Source organism: Carcharodon carcharias, chromosome 15 (genome assembly GCF_017639515.1).
Source record: "Carcharodon carcharias isolate sCarCar2 chromosome 15, sCarCar2.pri, whole genome shotgun sequence".
In the NCBI taxonomy this organism is placed as follows: Eukaryota; Metazoa; Chordata; class Chondrichthyes; order Lamniformes; family Lamnidae; genus Carcharodon; species Carcharodon carcharias.
In genome coordinates, this window is record NC_054481.1 from 130,773,569 (window position 1) to 130,793,785 (window position 20,217).

At 41.8% G+C, this 20,217-nt stretch overlaps 1 protein-coding gene across 4 annotated transcripts in view; it reads left to right on the top strand.

The window, feature by feature from the left end:
• The first annotated feature begins 705 nt into the window (after positions 1-705).
• The window catches only part of gabrd (gamma-aminobutyric acid type A receptor subunit delta), a 47,705-nt gene continuing 28,193 nt past the window's right edge, over positions 706-20,217 (top strand). For 3 of the 4 annotated variants that reach the window (XM_041207386.1, XM_041207387.1, XM_041207388.1), the window contains exon 1: positions 706-1,049. In XM_041207386.1, coding sequence (XP_041063320.1) covers positions 982-1,049 — 68 coding nt within the window. In that variant the 5' untranslated portion in view covers positions 706-981. The remainder of the gene's footprint in view (positions 1,050-20,217) is intronic. The other variant, XM_041207389.1, reaches the window with a different exon arrangement.

The window sequence follows — 20,217 nt, forward strand, 5'->3', positions numbered from 1 at the left end:
GGTGCAAAAGCTGATAAGATCTCGCACTGCCAGCCCGAGCAGCGTGCACTGAATTTCTTCAAGTGGGAGATGAACCCATTTCTTGCTGGGGTAAAGGTCATCACTGTGTACAAATATTAGCTACTGCATGACATTACCCAGAGTCAGAGTGGCCTTCTGGAGCCATTGTAATCGTCCAAGGGGCTTGGACAGGTAGTTTCCATTTTCTTCCCTCCTTGGTTTTTTGACCTGGTTTTTGTCTCTGTCAGGAGGTCACAGGCTTTTGGGTTGCCAGGGGAGTCTCTCATTGGTGCTGCGCAAGGCATGACAGACTGTGATTACAAACTGGATGGACTAGTGGGTCTTTTCCTGATCATTATTTGTCTGTTTGTGCACTCACATCATTGGGACCTGACCAAATTAAGATTGTAAACATCTTGCTCCATTAATATTGTCTCTAAATAGCACTCTGATGTAAGAAATGCAATTTTGACGTTTACCAAATTGACAACAGTTTCAAGTGGAGATAACATGGTCAAGTAGGGAAAAAAAGGTCAAGTAAAGCTGAATTGTTGGTGATTTATGAAACAATCAGTGGCATTGGAATAAATACTTGGTGCAATGGGGCCACACACTTTTTCAGCAGCACAGTATTTAAATAGGGATTGCTGGTTTTCAAATATGAGGTAATACAGCTTTAAATGTTGCACCGAGAGCGGAAGGAGTTGGCGCTGTCCCTTTAAACGGTCGCAGTTTGTGAATGTGGGCAGAGAGTGATGTGTAGTGAAGAGGAAAAACTGGCTCCTGATTGCGTTTGGTGATAACACTATTACCCTTAACGATTTGTAGACAGCTCGGAAGAGAACCTCAGGCTGCAAGAACACCACCTGCAAGATGAAAAAGCAGCAGCCCCTCAGCGCTTTAGTGACAGCTCTACAGCGCGGACAGGTTTTCTTCTGAGCGAGTGGGCGCCTCTACAATCCCTAACTTTGGGGAAATAAAATGGAATTTATCACGCTAACATTCACATCTCTGCTTTTACTCTCCGCGCAGCATAATAAGTTTATAAGGTAAGTAGTCATCGATGCTTGACCAGCAGCTGCCTTCTTTTTAAATTAGATTTACTTCTCTTTCGATCTGTTGTGTTGGAGATCTTGTAACTTTTTTCCAGTGGGGTATTGCTGCTTCACAGTGAGAGGGTGAAGGGGCTGAATGTGTCTGCTTTATGATGCGGTCAGCTGAATATGTTCACAGGTAAATTCGACCAACATTCTAGAGTTCCATGTTACCCATGCTCCATTAAATATGTATATATCCTTTAAATCCATATCAGGTTATAAACACATTGCGGTTACTTTTCCATGTCGCTTTAATTTACTGGGGTTGGTGGTCCCCTGGTTTAACACCCGGAGTACTCTCTGATAACTCCCTTTTCTGAAGGCGGAGCAAATCCCGGATTATTGCAAAATGAATTCGCCTTCTACAGTTTGAAAACACTTGTTAACCCTTCCATAGTGTATTGACCTATTTTCCTCTCCTAAATGTCTGCCTTTTTATTTTAATCCCTTCCTTCCTTCTCTACGACTCTCCTAACAAGGCACTTTTAAAACACTTTGGCTGGGAAAGAGCCAGGATAATATATATTAACCTGCCCACCAGAATGATTTTTTTTAAACAATGTCTTATTAGGTAGATATAGTTTTTAGATGTTTTTATAATTTAATTTCAGCAAAGAACAGAACATTGGCCAGCAGCAGTGTAGTGAGATTTCACAATGCACCACGCACTGTCTCTGAATATTATCATATTAAATATTTTTAATAGTTAGCATTCCAACAAACAATGCTAACCGCAGCACATTGTGTTTACTGGTTTAATGTAACAATGATTAAGTCTGTTCTGTTGAGCCAAAAATGTGCTTTGTCTTCGGAACTTAATACTGGATTTTCAAGCATTACCACTGCCTCCTTACAGGGGAATGAATGGCTCATATTATCTTCACCATGTGGCTACATTTAGCATCTGATCTCTACACCAGTCATTTCAGCCCCAGATTAATTGTTCATTATTCAAAGGTTAAAGGAAAGGGTAGCAGGGTCATTTGGGGGAGGGGGTGGTGGGGGGGTTGTTGTCCCTGCCCTTTTGTAAGTCACCCCGGGCCCAGGTGAGTGTCCCATGCTCAGGGTTACGAACCATGGCCAACAACGGAACCAGTGAATTTTTGGTGGTGATGGTGGAAGAGCTTGAACCTTGAGGGACAACGGCTGGTTACGGGCGAAGGATCCTTCATGGAGAGGGCTTGTGTTTCCATTAAGCACGCATGAGGAAGGCAAGGGGAAACCACCTCATGTATTTTTTTCCTAGTCGTATTGCTCATTGCCCATTGGGTGGCTCTTACAAACAACTGACGAAGAAAGTGCAAGCCCACGAGGTGTGGAGAAATGAGCAGAGAGCTGCCCTTTATTACTATAAAGGAAAAGGTGAAGTTTAATAGTTTCAGCCAATAAACAAAATGATAGCATCCAGGGATCCGGCCTCACTGATCTACCCTTAAACAGCGGTAAAGTTGAGGAAAGGGCTCTCAGATATATGTGTATTTATCTTGCCTGTAAGATGCACTTCTTCCAGCAATACTTACCCGTCACACTCTGTTGGCAGTGCCCCCACCGCTATAACACAATGAAATCAAAATTCCTTCAGGCCCATTTTCAGCACCAAACATGCACGCCAAAACAGGTCAAAATTGAGCTTAGGCCTCATTCGTACAATTTGGGTAAACCACTGGTACCTGTTGTACCTTTATGGAGATTTTTGAAAAATAGCCCACCCCAATATTGGCTCGAACATCTTTCAGCCACAGATTAGTTCCCGGAATTGACCCTCGATGTACCTATGAAACCGACAGGACAGTGTCCAATACTTCCTCCTGTGTATCTTGTGCTCCACTGTAAACAATGTCATTGGAGGCCATGCACACACAATTATATTGTTACCTATATTTATACTAGTGGAAGGTACATTCTTTTCTAAGGACAGGAGTGCTACACCATGCTCCACAAATATCCTGTGAAGGTTAATCGGTGTTCCCTTAAGGGCAAAAAATCTAATTGCTGCTAAATAAACATGAGGTTAGGTAAGATTCTCATTTTTAGTATATGTACAAGAACATTGCCTTTCCCTGTCTCTGTGCCTTTCTCTAGCCCAATAACCTCCCAACCCCAACTCTGTGTTCCTCTATCTGTGGTTTCCTCTGCATTCCCCCTCCATCTGCCCCAACATTGTTAGCTAGTCACATACTGAAGCCTCATGCTCTGGAAATCCCTCCTTAAATTCCTCGATCGCTCCAAGTCCCTCTTTTAAGATCCTTCTTAAGGCTCATTTCTTTGACCAAATTTTGATTATCTATCCTAATGGGATAGATCTAAACTGTGCAATAGTGTAAATCAAGTGGTAGTGAGTTGGCAACAATTTCCATTTAAGTCATCAGCAATTTGTTTTGATTACACCTTTGTGAAACATGGGTGTCTGTTTTTTTCTCTATGCTAGAAGCACCATATAAATGCAAGATGCTTTTGATGTAATTATAGATGTAACAGAACTGGGACCAGGACATGTGATTCAGGTGTCTAACCAGTTGGCATTTTCTTTGCTTCTTTCAAAGCATTTCACATTTTTAATGAAATTTTAATAAATGTATCAGTTTTGGAGAATTAAAGGTTGTTTTGTACATTCAGATTAGCTCCAGAAAGAACCATTTTACACTTCAAAAGAAATAAGACCCAGCACACTCCTGGCTGGCCTCCCACAGTCTACCTTCTGTGAACTTGTGGTCATCCATGACCCTACTGCCCGTGTCCTAACTTGTAACAATTCCTGTTTAACCATCACCCTTGTGCCCGCTGACTAACACTGGCTCCCAATTAAACAGCACCTTGATTTTAAAATTCTCATCCTTGATTTCAAATCCCCCCATGACCTGTCCCCTCTCTATCTCTGTAATCTCATCTAGTCCTACCATCTTCCAAGATCTCTGTGCTCCTCCAATTCTGGCCTCTTAATTTTAATTACTCTAGCATTGGCATCTGTGCTTTCAGATGCCAATACCCAAAACTCTGTAATTCCTTCCCTAAACCTCTCAGCCTTTCTTTCCTCCTTTAAGATGCTCATTCAAACATTACTGTGTGATCAAGCTACGCCAATATCTCCTTATGTGCCCAGTGTTAAATTTTGTTTGTAACACTCCTGTGAGGCGCCTTGATATGTTTTACTACATTAAAGGCACTATATAAATACAAGTTATTGTTGTTGAAATTAAACATGAACAATGAAAATGTACCTGAAAAATATTGCTCAAGTGTGTCTCAGTCTGGGAAAAATGGAACATTTAAAAATATAATGTTGAATATACAAAATAAATGGGAGAGTTTGGCTGCTATAGGATTGAAAATTGGAGGGCGAAATGACCTCTCTCCTTGAACTTTCTTTTGTTCTAAGGGAGTGAAGATAGTGATGTTCCTGAACTTCTTTTACAGGAAACTTACGCAGTACATCGTATTATGCATCATTTTCTTATAAAGTTATTGTAATCTGAGGTCTATTCACTGGAGTGAAGGCTTTTCTCCAGACTTCAGGAGAGGGAAATTCTACTGCTGACCTCATAAGTACTTTGGCAATAAATTTACAGAAAAAATTATGTTTTGCGTTAACAGTTGTCATTATTAATTGTATTGCAATAGTTTGCACCTAATAATGAATTTAAAAATCATAAGGTAATGTGCAGCACCAGTGTCATAGATTGTCTCATCATAGAACTATAGAGTCATTATGCTACAGAAAGAGGCCATTTAGTCCATTGAGTCCATGCCAGCTCTCTGTAGACCAATCCAGTCAGCCTCATTCCTCTGGTGACTGTGATTTACTAGAAAAAAAAAGCCCTGCATGTCTGATTAAGTTTTGAGGGCTACAATGTTTAGTGAGTTTTTTTTTCTACATAAACCATTGGCATTCAGCCAGCACGTGAAAGCGTTCTGCATATTCAATATCCAGGTTGCAATTTATCTTTAGATATGAGCATTTTGAACTTATATTTATGCTTATAGGCCCAAATGAAATTCTTAAACTACCAGTGTACCAGCATTTGAGATGGTAATTGTGCTGCACATTGTGAAATATTATGGTATGGTCCTTTTCCGTTTATTGATATTTTGATTGTCTACTTTAGTCTGGAATTTGAAGAACACAGTTGTGTAGAACATTTCATTTACTGTATAAGTTGTGATTCTATTCTGTCATCTTGTGTGAGATTGAGTATTTAACCTAAACACAATTTTGTAACAAGCATATTATTATTATATATTATAATTAAATTTTACCTGGCTGAAGTATTGACACTTGAAGCTGTTTTGTAAAAGCACACACAAACAGATTTTGTGGTGGTTCAGTTAAAGCAAAAGCTCATTGCATGAAAAAAGCAGTGCTAATGTAAGAAGTTATACAACATTAGCAATCTGGCAAACAAATGACTTCACATCATTCTCTTAACGGTAATGTGGAACTTCACAGAATCACAGATTGCAGTAAGAAACCATTCAGCCCATCGTGTCTGCACTGGATCTCCGAATGAGCAATTTGCCTCATGCCAACCCTCCACCTTCTCCCTGTCACCCTGCACGTTCTTCCTTTTCAGAGAACAGTCTAACTCCCTTTCATCTTCCACCTTCCACCTGTCCGCCCAATTTGTTTAGGATCGGATCTCATTTGCCCCCAAAAATTCTTCTCCTCAGCAGGATTCACTGCCTTCACCAAAAAAGCATTTGGGAAATCTTTCATTGGGAGGAATGAGGAAGGGGAAAAAACACAAAAAATAAATTTTGACATTCAGTGTTGTGTGTGAAGAATGCGATGACACCATTGGATGATTTATATCACCACAAATAGGAAATGTTTTGTCAAACATATCTACCAGATCTTGTTAATTAACTCATCTCCTACCTCCTGTACTCCTTTTATCACTTGGATCTTGGAATCATAAAGCACAGAAACAAACCATTCTGCCCATTATGCCTGTGCCTCCTCTCTGAAAGAGCTATCCAATAAACCCCACTCCTCTCTGCACTCCCCACAGCCCTGCAATCTTTTCCTTTCTAAACATTCTCTTTTGAAAGCTACTATTGAAACTACTTCTTGTTATGACGCGGCAGACGATGTGTGCCAGATAGATCAAATCCGTGAGGGAAACTTGATCATGCAATCACAACGGTTTTGCAATTTGCATTTATTTCGAGATGTGTGCCCTGAATTCAGAAACAATGGGCAGAATTTTGCCCTCGGATGGCGTGCGGGCCCCACCGACTCGGCAGTGGGCGGACAGCTGACCCCCGCCACCGAAACGGGGCCTGCTGCCATTTTGAGTGGGCGGGCCAATGAAGGCCCACCCAGCGGCCTGCCTGACGGGTAGTGCTATGCGCTCCCTGTGCGGGTGGGGGGGAGGGAACCACTGTTAAAGTGCGCTCTCTCGTGCATGCATGCAAAAGAGCGCACTGCTCCCTGAGTCTAAGTCCTGTCTCAGGGAGATTCGTGACAGGTAAGTTAAGTGTAAAAATAGAAACATTAAAAAATTATTAACATGTCCCCTCATGTGACAACGTCACACGAGATGGGACATGTTCATAAAAAACACATAAACTTTATTACTTTTTTACAAAACAGACATGAAACCTCATCCCGCCAGGGAATGAGGTTTCATGTATTATCAGGAGTCCGCTGGGGCTCCTTGCCTACCTGCCAGCCTTAAGGTTGGACGGGCAGGTCTTTAATTATCTTAATGAACCTGTCAATGGCCTCAATTGGCCATTGACAGGTCAGCGCAGGGACAGCTGATTTCGCTGTCCGCCCGCCTTCCTGAAAATTTAAAGGGACCGGGATGATGTCGGGGATTCCTTTCCTGACATCATCCCGCGTCATTTTCCCGTCGGTGAGCGGGCCCCGCCCCCAAATCGCCGATGGGAAAATCCTGGCCGAAACGTCCACCAAGACGTCAGAGATTTTTTTTAGAAAACTAAATTAAGCATTTATTAACAAAAGAAAAGATTTCAAGCACATACATAGGTCTATAAATTACTGCTATAATAACTCCTAAACCCCTAATTAATCTGGCTTCCAGTTACACCCCCCCATTAAGGCAACAGCAAAAAAAAGATTATAGATAGATCCAGGCAATTCAACACAATATCCTGGAGTAGAATTCAAAGTGACTTTTCCCAGCTTTGGTTGCTGTAGACAGCAGCTTAATGCACAAATACTAGAGGTTTTCACACTTCTGGTAGATCTTACAATGCCCTTTCTGACGTATAGCTTCAATCCCCTTTATACATGTTTCTCCCTTTTAATGTAAATTCCATTGTTCACATATGTCTTTGGAACTTAACTTTTCTCATAATATAAATCATTGCATCAGTAACCTTTGGGAAAAATAAACACACTGCTTGGCCTAGCTTCTCTGACTAGGTGTAATATCCCACCATCTCTTTAAAATTCAAACTACCCTGATTTATTCTAAAATGCAAACTCTCCTCACCTCACATTCTAAGACTTCAGCTGTGTTTACGAATTTAGCATTTCAAACCCAGCTTCTTTTGATGAGTCAAAGCCTTCAGACCAGCTGTCTCCAATTCAATTAAATCCCACACACACACAGGCAGAGAAACTATCCAAACCCCACTATTAACCTACTTTTACAATAAATCACAATAATATTATGAGAATTATTATAATTTCATGACATTCTATCATTCTTTTGGACAGCAAATTCTAGATCATAAAATCTTGCTGCATTAAAAGATTTCTTCTCACCTTCCCCTCCCTCGCTGAGTTTTTTGGCTAAATATTTTAAATATGTGTCCTCTGGTTGCTGCCCCACCTGCTAGTGGGTACAGTTTCTCCATCGACTCTACCAAAATCCCTCATAATCTTGAACATTTCTATGAAATCTCCCTTCTCTCCTCTGAGGAGAACAATGCCAGCTCCCACAGTCTCTCCACATAACTGGTCTTTCACCCCTGATACTATCTGGTATGTCTCCTCTGCACCCCCTGTAAGGCCTTGGCACCGCCTCTTGAAGTAAAATGCCCAAAATTGGTTACAATATTCTAACTGAAGCCGACCCTACAATTCGTAAAGGTTTGCCACAATTTTCTATCTTTTGTACTCTATGCCTCTACTTACAAAACCAAAGATTTCATATACTTTTTTTTAAACAACGTTATCAACTTGTGCTACCATCTTCAAAGATCTATGTATGAGAGTGCCCAGGTTTCCCTCTTCCCGCACGGCCTTTAAAATGGAATCATTCTGTTTATATAGGCTGGGATTTTCCGGCCCTGTTGCGAGTGGGACCTGCCGTGGGTGAGGTGGTGTCCCAGCCAGAAGCCCATTGGCTGGCAGCGGGACCGGAAGATTCTGACAGTGGGTGGGTGCGGAAAATCCCGCCGATTGTTTCTTCTCTTTTTTCTTTTTTTTCTTCCAAAATCTTACATCTTCCAAACTCTAAGGTCATTTTGGACCTTACTTTCACCAAAATGGTGGACAGATGACCTTACCTCTTTGCTTCTCCTGTTCTTAGACCATCCACTAAAGATGTACAGGTTCCCCCCATCTACTGGGAAAGAACATCTACCCCATTTATCACTCCCCCCTCCCCCTGCATTTAACTGTGACCTAAAAAATAAAGGAAAAGTGGAACTATCTCTGACAGATAACAGCAAACTGTACCTGCTGCACATGTTCTCTTGTTAGATTCTGAGTCATGGCATTTCAGTCTGAGGCTTCAGGATGATATAGCTGTTTCACATTAACTGTCACTATTACTAAAGAACATTGTAATGCTTTACAACAGCTTACATACCATAGTGATGCCTTAAATATTACACTTAGACTCATCAGTGCTGTCCGGGTGACAGCAGTGACTGCAGTGAATGGCAGTGCCGGGTTCGTTCAAACGGTTGGTTAGTAGGGGAAGGGCTAGGGATATGTGTGGGGCACCAGCACTTCACTGAAAGCTGCAGGTGCATATGGCTCATGAAAGCTGCAACAGTTAATGAAGTTACAGAAGCTGTTGATTCCCGACCAGTGTTTCACAACACCCTGGGCAGTATTTTCAGCTCGGCGTGTGGACGCGCATGAGCGTGAAGTAGCCACGGGGTGATGTCAGGCGAGCGCCCCCACGTCATCGTGCACTCGCGCGATATCTCGGTCTGCGGGCGTGCACGAGAGCCAGCAGCGTGCCCGCCGACAATTAAGGGGCCGATTAAGCCCATCAGTCAGTTAATTAAATTGAATTTCTCTCTGCCCGTCCTTCCTTACAGTTGGCAGGTGGGCGAATAGGCCAGGCGGCCTTTGCATGTTTTGAGAAACCTCATCCACGGGCGGGGATGAGGTTTCCAACAGCGACTGAGAAAACAATTAAAAAAAAATTTAAAACTCATTTTTCGCATGTCCCTGTTCACGTGACAGAATCACAGGAGGGGACAGGTTTTCCTTATTTTTGACATCTTTATTTTTCATGTTAAAAACCTTCGGCTCCCTGAGGCAGCTCTGTGCCTTCAGGGAGCTTTCACTGAGCGCACCCCCTGCGTATGCGCACACTTCATCTCTCACGCTCCTCCCGCAACTCCCCCCCCCCCACCCATCCAGGCAGCACTGAGGTTATCAGAGTGCGTTAATTGGCCGGCCAGTGTAAAATCGGGGGCCGATCGCGGGTGGCAGACTGTTGCACAGCTGTTCCTGGGCCTGCCCAGCAAGGGGAAAATCCTCCCCTCTGTCCTCACAATATCCAGGGTGTGTCTATATATATATATATATAATTGTATATGTAATAAAGCTTAAAATATATATAATATATAACTACTTATAAGCATTTCAAACTTCTTTCTCTACTTAGCCTTTCATCATTTTGATGGGATTTACAACTACCTGTGTAAAGAAATTATCCTGCCTTTAAGTTAGCTCGGATGAATAACGACTATTACAAAATAAACTGTTGTTGGTAATACTGGCCAGCCTCCCATGTTCTACCCTCCATAAACTCGCTGGTCATCCAAAACCACGCTGACTGTGTCCTCACTCGCACCAAGTGCTGTTCACCTATCAACCCTGTGCTGGCTGAGCTACACTGAGTTTCAGTACGACAATGCATCAATTTTAAAATTCTAATCTTTGTTTTCAAGCCTCCCCATGGCTTTTTTTTTCATTCCTGGGATGTGGGCTTCGCTGGCTGGGCCAGCATTTATTGCCCATCCCTAATTGCCCTTGAGAAGGTGGTGGTGAGCCGCCTTCTTGATCAGCTGCCCCTCCTTATCTCTGTAACTAATGCCACAACCCCCTCCGAGATATCTGCATCCCTCTAATTCTGGACTCTAGGATATCTCCTGATTTTTAATTGCTCTACTGACGGTGCTTGGTCCTTTAGCTGCTTGGGCCCTAACTTCTGGAATTCCTTCTGTAAACCCCTCTGCTTCTACTGCTCACTTCTACTTTAAGACACTCCTTATAACTTACCACTTTGACAAAGCTTTTGGACATCCTTATGTGGCTTGGAGTAAAATTTTGTCTTAGAACACTCCTCTCAAGTGCCTTGGGACAGTTTATATTTTACATTTCAATACAAGTTATTGCTATTTTTATCTAATCAACTAACAGTCATTATGGTACAATATTAAATATTTAAAATGGAAGTCCTCACATACCTCTGATATATAATACACTGGGCTGATGCACAGGGATGCCTTTGCTATTTTTATGCTGTTATTTTAAAATATGGAAATCGTATCTCCATTATTCCCTCTCCCATTCATCAACTTTTTTGTTTTAATTTTTCAGTCAAAATAAGCCATGAATATACGTGTCAAGATAGGGACAAAGATTATCAGAAAATAAAACATTGCGTTACATTTTGGTATATTTTGAAAGCAAAACAGGGCAGAAGAAATAATAAAAAGAATTAAACAGGCCTATATTTAACTATAATGCAAGATTGCAGGAAAACAAAATCAGTGACTTCTGATTAATGCTGAAATGATACACAAGGACAATAACAGGGACCTAATACTGAAAGTGAAGCCAGTTTGTATACAAAACAAAAACAGAATTACCTGGAAAAACTCAGCAGGTCTGGCAGCATCGGCGGAGAAGAAAAGAGTTGACGTTTCGAGTCCTCATGACCCTTCGACAGAACTGTTCTGTCGAAGGGTCATGAGGACTCGAAACGTCAACTCTTTTCTTCTCCGCCGATGTTGCCAGACCTGCTGAGTTTTTCCAGGTAATTCTGTTTTTGTTCCAGTTTGTATACAGCTTTGGGTTAACACGTTCTGCACATTTTGTACCTAGACTTAGGAAATTTCACAGTACCTTGCTAATTCACTGCTGGGGGCTCTAATCTTTCTGACATTTGACAGCTGTGGAAACTACAGTAGAAGGATTGTGTGGAATGTGAACGACCTCCCCTGTGACACTGTCCACCTTGAAAACACATTCATCTCTTCATCACTGTAAACAAGACATGGTACTATTTTAAATGGAATAAAAGAAAATGTTGAGGAATTATTGGACAAGCTGGTGGTCAGGAACTGTTAATATCTTTGACGTGCAGATCTGACAGAATTACTGGAAGAATAGGCTGAATACAACAACAACAGTTTGTAATTGTATAGCAACTGTAGCTTAATAAAACATCGCAAGTTACTTCTCAGACGCACTATGACCAGAGACCAGAATTTGACACCAATCTGCATAAGGTGGTCAAAAGCTTGGTCAAGGGGTTTGGGTTTAAGGTCATAAAGGAGGAGAGAGAGTAGCGAGGCAGAGAGGAATTCCAGAGCTTATGGCCTTGGTGGCTGAAGGCATAACCACCAATGGTGGAACGTTAAAAATCGGGTACGCAAGAGGTGAGAATTACAGAAGTAGCAATATCTCAAAGTGTTGTAGGGCTTGAGAAGATTACAAAAGTAAGGAGGGGTGAGGCCATGGAGGGATTTAGAAAGAAGGATGAGAATTTTAAAATCAAGGTGTTGCTCAACTGAAGAATTAACAATGTGCAAATCTGGTCTGTGCTTTCTTTATTAGTTTAAATTTTCAGAGTAGAGCCTTATTTGGGAAAATCATTATTATTAATACTTTTCTTAAATTCTGACAATATTTTACTATTGTTAAAGCTTTTTTGTTCAATGAATTATACAAAGAGTTGTATTCACCTGCCTCACCTTCAGCAATGGTATAAAGCTGAAACCACTCGAGACCAACACCAAACATACTGAGGCCCCACTGATCCCCAGCTGTGAAGCAGAGTCAAACTACCTCCTCCTTCGGCTTCATTCAGATGTCAGGATGTGGCCCTGATGTTGCATTCAAGCTTTGCTGCTCAAACATCAGAGGAAAGTGAACTGTTTCAAACCAGCTCTTCGGCCATAGTGTGAATGCACCTCTAGTCAGTTTTAGAAGCTGCCTTTTGTACAGAGCCAATACCAGCTGATATTCTGTGACGAGCAGAAATAGTTTTGATTGTTCACTGGTAACAGTTTGCGGAATGCATTACTATTGACCAGAATTTGATGATTTATTAGTGCTGCAATGTATAACCAACTTGAAAAAGATATCAGCTTGAAAGTTTTGCAACCTTTAAAAATGGGTTCTGAAGAGTCTATTATTTTCTATAGCATTGCAACCTTTCAAAAACTTGTGTTTTATTTAGGAATAGATGTATGTTAATGATATATTGATTTCCTAAATGAAATCGACTATTTGAAAAGCTGAATTTTTTTAGAATAATGAGTCAAATCAAACGTTATTTTTAGTCAATCACTGGCAACTAAAAGTCACAAAAGGTTTTAAATCCTGAGCAATTTCCTGCATAATAACAGTCATTACATTTCAAAAGCACTTCATTGACTTTGAAATCTTGTAGGGTTATGAGAGGTGTGAACGATGGCTCGGCGGTAACAGTATTCTTGTTGCTGAATCAGAATGTGGTGAATCCATAGGCTTATATAAAATATACGAAGCAGAAACAGACTGCTCGGCTGGACCAGTCCGTGCTGATTTTTGTGTTCCACTTGAGCCTCTTTCCATCTTTCCTCATCTAAGTCTATCATCATAACCCTCTAGGCCCTTCTCCCTCACACGCTTGTCTAGCTTCCTCTTAAGTGCATCTATACTATTTACTTCAGCCACTCCCTATGATAACGAGTTCCACACTCTCACCAGTCTTTGGGTAAAGAAAACAAAAGCAGAATTACCTGGAAAAACTCAGCAGTTTTTCTGTCGAAGGGTCATGAGGACTCGAAACGTCAACTCTTTTCTTCTCCGCCGATGCTGCCAGACCTGCTGAGTTTTTCCAGGTAATTCTGTTTTTGTTTTGGATTTCCAGCATCCGCAGTTTTTTTGTTTTTATCTTTGAGTAAAGAAGTTTCTTCTGAATTCTCCATTGGCTTTCTTTGTGACTACATATTTGATGGTTTCTAGTTATGCTACAAGGGGAAACATTCTGTATCCACTCTATTAAAACTTTTCATAACTTTAAATGCCTCTATTAGGTCACCCCTCAGCTGCCATTTTTCAGGAGAAAAGTGACCCAGCCTGGCATGGGAACACCACCACCACCTAGAAGTTCCCCTCCGAGCCACAAACCATCCTGACTTGGAAGTAGATTACCGATCCTTCACTGTCGCTTGGCCTTAGAACTCCCCCCTTACAGCACTGTGGGTGTACCTACACCACATGGACTCCAGCAGTTCAAGAAGGCGGCTTCACCACCACCTTCTCAAGGGCAACAAATGCTGGTCCAGCCAGTGATGCCCACATCCTGTGAAAGAATTAAAAAACCCTTGTATTTCTGGTATCATCCTTGTAAATCTTCTCTGCACCTTCCCCCCCACCGAACACCTCTATATCCTTTTTATAATATGGTGACCAGATCTGCAAGCAGTTCTCCAGGTGTGGTCTGGTCAAAGGTCAGTATAGGTTTAGCACAACTTCCCAACCTTCTCATTTCTATTCCTCTAGAAACAAGGCCAAGTGACTGGTATATTTGTTCTCTGAGAGGCCTTTTTACTCTTTCATCCCATCGGGACTTGCACCTTCCAACTAATAAGTGACCTCACTATTCTTCCTACCAAAATGTACTAATTCACATTTATCTGTGTTAAACTTAATTTGTCAATTATTTGCCCAGTCTGCAAGTTTATTAATGTGCCTCTGTAAGTTGTCGCAGTCCTCCTCAGTATTGACTACCCCCTCCAATTTGGTGTCATGCACAAAGTGTTTTTGATTCTAAAGTGGTCCCAATACTGAGGTCGCTTAGGATCATAGGATATAAAACTTAGGAACAGGAGTAGGCCATTCAGTCCTCGAACCTGCTCCACCATTCAATAGCACCATGGTTGATCTGGTTGTGGTCTCTAACTCCAATTTCCTGCATAACCTCATAACCTTGGCTCACTTGTCTATCAAAAATCTGTCTAATTTGGCCTTGGATAAATTCAAGACCCAGCCTCCACTGGTTTTTGTGGAAGAGAATTCCACAAACTAAGGACACTCCTCAGGGAAAAAAATTCTCTCCATCTCCATCTTAACAGGGGGACCTCATTCTTAAACAGAGTCTCCACTTGAGAGACTTGGACACAAAATCTAGGCTAACGAACGCTACAGTGTCATACTGGGGGAACTGATGGATTGTCAGAGTTGCTCTCTTTCAGATGAGACATTAAACCAAGGCTCTGTTTGCCCTTTCAGGTTGAATTTTAAAATCCCATTCAAAGAAGAGCAGGGGAGTTCTCCCTGTGCCCTGGTCAATATTTATCCCTCAAACAACATCACCTAAAAAATAAATGGTTATTATGTCACTGTTGTTTGTGTGACTTAGCTGTCTGAAAATTAGCCACCATGTTTCCTATGTTACAGCAGTGGCTGTACTTCACAAGTACTTCATTGGTTGTAAAATGCTTTGGGATATCCCAAGGTTAGGAAAGGTGCTACATAAATATGAGTCTTTCTTTCAATGTACGTATATACCTCTCTCTAATCGAAGTATCTTTCTAATTCCTAATCAATTGCAATTTTAGCTTCTTTTCATGGTTGCACTTTGAGGAAATCAGTTTTTGCATTAGTAATAATAATGACAAGCTGGAAACATGGTGGTCATTCAGCGTCTGTGGAGAGGGAACAAGTCAACATTTCAAAAATAGCCCTTCTTCAGGAATGTTAAGCACTTCTGAGCATTCTTTAAAGAGAACTGTTGCTGAATGAGAAAAACACTGGAACTTTATGAACTGTAACAGAAAGTGACAGAATCTTCAGAAGTGAGAAGTATTTTCAATATATCGCACCTCTTTCAAGTTTCTTATATGGTAAAATATTGATGAGTCAAAGATCCCAAGACAAATAGATGCCTACTTAATATGAATACATTGTGCAAGGGAGAGCACTGTACATTTTAAATTACAGGAACTTTGTAAGATGTATACAGTACTAAGTCACGTGACTTATAATGTTAAATTTTTAGTAACATTAATTATATAACCTAAAAACACATTCATCTACTGCAGTCAAACCTCAGAGCAGCGGAGTCCTTGGAAACAAAGGCTGCTTGTAATTTTCAAATAAATGGCAATTATTCTGAACTGTTTACACGGCAAATAATGAAAAACTAATGAATTATTTTATTTCTATAAAACAACATGTTTTTGATGCATTTGGAAACATAAAATGCTGAAAACATTCACCAGGTCAGACAGCATCTTATCAATCTTCTGGAGAAAGGCAGAGAGGCGGAAGGGCTGGCAAAATAGCGATGGAAGGTGTCAGAATGGCCCATTGCTGCATGTGGAGACTGAGGTACATTAAGGTTGTCTCCCAATGGCCTCCCGGGGGGAGGGCCTTCCTTTGCAGAGGTTGCATGCACCAAGGAGTGGAAATGACCACCCTGACCCCTGCACATTTATAAAAAAAAAATCTTACCTGCCCTTTGAGAGGGGGGGGGGGTGGTGGCGGTGGGTGGGGAGCACACCATGGAGGCACCTTCTCCTTCTCTCTGTAGCCTCAGCAATGTCCACCTCCATTGTTGGCACTGCCAAGGCTGCCAGCTCCTGGCCCTCTGATGGGGTCGGAGGCTCAGAGAGGCAGGCCGCTGCCTTTAACAGGACAGGGCAGCAGTGAGCCACCAGCGGTAAAACACCCTCCGTTGTCCGGCTGTTGGCCGGCGCAGGCTCAAGACCTGCATTTGGTTCCGGTAGCGGGGACCCAACGGTGTGTCAGTAAAATTCCAGCCAGAGTTAATGATTCAGGTCCATTCCCCTTTTGTCAGAGCTGGAAGCAGTTCCAGATATAACAGGCATTAAGCAAGAGGAGGGGCAGGGAAAGACAAGAGGGGAGGGAAGAGAAAAAAGGGAGATCTGTGATAAGGGGAAAGACAGGAGAGGTTAAATGACAAAAAAGATCTCGGTGATGGGATAAGTAAAAAAAAAAGATGAATCTAGAGAAGGTGGAAATGGGAATAACAGAATCAATACTGTTGTCTGAATAAATGGGGACAGTGTTTATGATCTGAAATTGTTGAAGACAAGCTGTAAAATGATGAATCAGACAATGAGATTCTGTTCCCAAATCTCCTTTGGAACAGGTGCAGGAGGCCGATGACAGGGAGTGGGGCACAGAATTAAAATGACAGGCGGCCAGAAGCTTTCACTTAATGCAGACACTTATCAAAGAAAATGAAACGCAGAAGTAAATACAATGAATCAAACTCGGATGACACGAAATTCCAGTTATGCTGAAGCTGTCAATCAGTCTCGCTGACAGAATAGCAGATCCCACAGAACGATGCCCGTGATAAGCAGAAATTCTGTGCTGGTAGCTCGGATGAGCTGAACTTGTCCAAGCTTATCATTTGACTGTGCTGACCAATCGCAGCGGAGTTAGGCCACACAAGAGTGCACACTCGTGAGCGCTGGGCACACCATCATTTCACATTGAGATCCTCCTGTAAAAGGACAGGCAACGCCGGAGTATGGCTAAACGGGTGAGAAAGTTACAAGTGTGGTTGATCGGAGAGAAGGTGAAGTTGATACTACGAATGGAAAACTGTGACATGCAGTGGAAAGTGAACGTCACAAGGGAGTGGGAGATTCCACTGTCAGGTTTGTCCACCACTATGAAATGCAAGGCCTGTTTCCTTAGCCTATGCTGCAAAAGCTGTAGGGATGCTCCAGGGTTTCACACTGCAGCACAAAACCCTGTTTGACTGCATTGACAACATGGTGAACTGTATTGTGCATGTCCAAAGACAGCACACTAAGCAGGAAAAGATTATGGAGTTTTTCCAGAGTTAACTCCTGAGATTTTTCAATGTAATGCTCTGACCTTATACAAAATCAGGCCATTGCAAGGTGTGAACAAATTGAATAAAGACCTTTTCACGCATTTACTCCTTTACTGTGTTATGATGTGGCAGATGATGTGTACCAGGCAGATCGAATCCACGAGGGAAACTTGATCACTCGGTCATGACTGTTTTGCAATTTGTATTTTACTTCAAGATGCATGTCCTGAATTCAGAAGTAATAAAACTACCACAACTTAAGGGGTTTTTGGAAAACTAAATTAAGCATTTATTAACAAAAAAGATTTCAAGCACACACCTAAGTCTACAAATTACTGCTATAATAACTCCTAAACCCCCTAATTAATCTGGCTCCCAGTTACACCTCCATTAAGGCAACAGTAAAAAAACAAATACGTTTAGACAGACTCAGGCAAAGCAACACAATGCCCTGGACAGTCGCATTCAAAGTGAGTTTCTCAGCTTCAGTTCCTATAGAAAGCACTTGATGCACAGAGATTTTCACACTTGTGTTAGGTCCTACAATGCCTTCTCCTCTTACACATAGCCTTCCCTCCTTTACATATGTTTTCCCTTTATTGCAAATTTCATTGTTCCGATATATCTGTGGAACTTTACCCCTCTCATAATACAAATCTTTTCATAGCACTAATTTTATCCGTAACCTTTGGAAAAAATAAACACACTGTTGGGCTTAGCTTCTTCTGGCTCGGTGTAACATCCTACCGTCTCTTTGAAATTTAAACTAACCTAATTTATCTAATACTGCGAATTTTCCTTGCACCTCATATTCTAAAACTTCAGCGATGTTTATGTATTCAGCATTTCAAACCTAGTTTCTTGTTTGCTGACTCAAAAACCTCCAGACCAGCTGTCTCCAGTTCAATTAAATCCCACACACACACACACATACACAGACAGAATCTATCCAAACCCCACTATTAACCCACTTCTCCAATAAATATTATGAAAATTATTATATTTTCATGACAACTGTATATTCATTTGGCATTTCGATCAGTTGTTTTTGACATAGACAGCGTTTGTAGGTATATCGGGTTAAATAGAGGTGCATTCACGTGAGAATGGGGTCTCCTCGGCCATCAGGAACCCCGCTTTACACAAACTTGTGGGTAGATCCCCTGGGATTTGACTCATTGGGATTTTACTGTATTGCAAACAAAATAACTTGCAATTGTACAGTTCCAATTTTGATGGAGCATCACTCTGCTGTTAACATGACACAGTTTTGTACAGATTATTTTATAATTAAAAATCAGCAATGACATGGCCCGTTTTAGAGGTATGCTCTGGCTGTACACAATTGTAAAATAATATATCCAGTATTTCATGAAATAGAATATACAATACTGTTTGCTCCATTGTAAATTATTATTTACTCTGCAGAATATCATTGTAACATGAAAGGATATCAATTACATTGACACATCCACACCGCTGAATACAATAATTGAGGTTGCCTTCTACTCTTCTTGAAATAGAGAATCATCTACAATAGCAAAAGGGTTTTTAATTAGTACAATATAATACTTAAGTACAGTCAGACAGCAGTAGAAGTAAACAAGTAGTGAGCAACTGCACTCAGCAGGCTAAGCTGTATTTGTAAAGAGAGATACAGTTACCAGGCTGGATTTTCAAAGTGGGGTCAAGGCCCTGACATCTGGATAAATTCTGTTCTAAACACATGAGGCTTGGACTGTGTATCAGCATCATGTTGAGGAGCTCAAACACTTTCACTTGAGCTGCCTTCAGAAGCTTCTGAAGGTTAAGTGGCAGGACAAAAGACCAGACACTGAAGTGCTCCCCTGAGCTGGCATGCCAAGCACCTACACCACATCAAGACAGTCGCAACTGAGGTGTGCTGGTCATGTAGCCAGAACATCTGACACTTACCAAAGCGAGTCTTCTATGGAGAGCTTGAGCCTGGGGTGCGCTCTCATTGACAATCAATGGAATTGCTACAAGGTCACTCTGAATGCTTCACTATGGAGTTTCAATATTGACTTTGAATATTGGGAGAAACTCGCCCAAGATCGTTGGAGCTCCTTCGAAAGCAAGCGTGTATGAGAACCAGAGAGGAAACACAAGGAGAGAAAATCCCGAGCCAGCAACTCATCCAAAATTCAATCTGCGGTATCCTGTCCAATTTGCAACAGAATCTCCAGGGGAAACAGTGGCCTTAGCAATCACCCCCAGATCACCCATGCCCCAACCCCACACCTCAACTGTGTTGCTATTTTTGAATGTAAGTGCCTGAATTGGGCAGGAGGTGAGCTCAGCACTCAATAGATGTGCTGATTGTCTCCAGGAGGCGAGAGCTGCCTGTCTGGCACCAGTGGCAAACGAAGGTGACAGCCATGCTGGGGCCTGCTGCTGTCTTGCTGAAGAGAGCAGGCAGCTCGCAGAACATCATGGACGATAAATGAAAGCTAATGAGCCCATTCCGGCACAGACTACCTGGGGGCCCAATAACTTTTGCCTTCACAAGAAGAGCATTTCTTTGATCCCACGGCGACTGGTAGGATTCATCAAAATAAGCTTTCAAAACTGCTGAATGCTCCGGCCCCTTAATAAATCCCTCGAGCAGTTTAATAGACTGTTAATTCGGGGTGAGTGAATTTCCCATTTCCCCCTACTGGGAGGTGTTGGTGTCCTGAGATAACTTCCAGGACCGGGATTTTCAAATTGTGTCCACGTTGGGTCCCAGCCCCATGAACGTTTGAATATCTGGCCCAATATTTCAGGTCAAGGACCATTCATCAATGACCATTCATCAGGATTCCCCAGAAGTTGGACTGAGCGACTACAGGTTGATTCAGGCACTCCTGATT